The sequence below is a fragment of the Austrofundulus limnaeus genome, unplaced genomic scaffold (genome assembly GCF_001266775.1).
Source record: "Austrofundulus limnaeus strain Quisiro unplaced genomic scaffold, Austrofundulus_limnaeus-1.0 Scaffold1251, whole genome shotgun sequence".
In the NCBI taxonomy this organism is placed as follows: domain Eukaryota; kingdom Metazoa; phylum Chordata; class Actinopteri; order Cyprinodontiformes; family Rivulidae; genus Austrofundulus; species Austrofundulus limnaeus.
The window spans coordinates 112,988-114,117 of NW_013953653.1; the positions used below are offsets into that span (position 1 = coordinate 112,988).

General features: G+C 50.8%; 1 protein-coding gene across 1 annotated transcript; it reads left to right on the plus strand.

Moving 5' to 3' along the window:
* Positions 1-262: 262 nt before the first annotated feature.
* LOC106534711 (NEDD4-binding protein 1) lies at positions 263-788 on the plus strand (the record flags this gene model as incomplete). The annotated part of the gene is given in 1 exon segment (XM_014031433.1): positions 263-788. A coding segment is annotated over 1 exon segment (313 nt), but the record flags the coding sequence as incomplete, so codon positions are not given.
* Positions 789-1,130: the final 342 nt, after the last annotated feature.

The following is a 1,130-nucleotide window of genomic DNA, read 5'->3' on the forward strand; positions in this document are numbered from 1 at the left end:
CCAGGCTCCTCGGAGCAGTGACTACTAACAACCAGCAGGGGGCAGAGCGGTTCATCTGCTCTGCTTTAAGGTTTGTTTAATTTGACCTGAAAATGATTCCCGCCACACAGAATCTGATGAAAAGTTCTGTGTTGATACAATACTCACAGCCACACCTCACAGAGTCACTATTCGGTGTCGGTGTCGTAAGAAAACGGGTCAGTTTGTAGACACTTCTGATTTTCACAACTCTGTCTGATTATCACCTGTGAACGGCTGTCGTGTGTTGATGACGTCACTCTCGTCTCTGGGACTTTCCGGATGCGTCACACGGAGCTTCCGAGTTTTTAACATTAGCTCCGGCAGCTTTCATGTGTTTAGAGGCTGTTAACGCGGAGCAGCACACGATGAGCAGGGCAGAGAGCTGCCAGCGGCACTGACAGCCCTGACGTCGGTCCCCCGGTGGTCGGAAGCGACGGTTCCAGCGACAGGCGGGATGTCAACAACACGGCCTCTCCTCGGAATGCGACGAGTCCCCGAGCTGACGTGTCCGGAGCAGCCGACCAGCAGGCTCCCCGCGTCGGCCGGCAGACAGCCGCCGGAGGCCCTCACCGTGGACGAGTTTACGGTCCTGGAGGACAAACAAGAGGAGCTGAAATGTGCCAAGCCTCGAGTGGAGCAAGTTTTTAAAGTGACGTTCACCATCATCGGTCTGCTGGACCACACGGGTCAGCCCCACGGCAGCAGAACATCACGGCAGATATGGCTGCAGCTCAGGGGCAACAGAGACGATGTGTCCAAGGCGAAGGTGAGTCCCTGTCCTCTGTCCTGTCCTGTCCTCTGTCCTGTCCTCCGTCCTGTTCTCTGTCCTTTGTCCATTCACCAGGATGTTGCTGTTAAAGTCTGATAGAAGTATGAGTAACCACAGTAATGTTGACTGTACCACTTCCTGATAACTATATATGACACCAGGGTACTGTTCCAGACATTAACCTGGTTCACTATACTGTTAACTAGGTTCACTATACTGTTAACTAGGTTCACTATACTGTTAACTAGGTTTTACCATACAAACAATTCAACAGGTTCAATATACCAGACATTCACCTGGTTTATTTTATCAAACATTCAACAGGTTTATCATACTATTA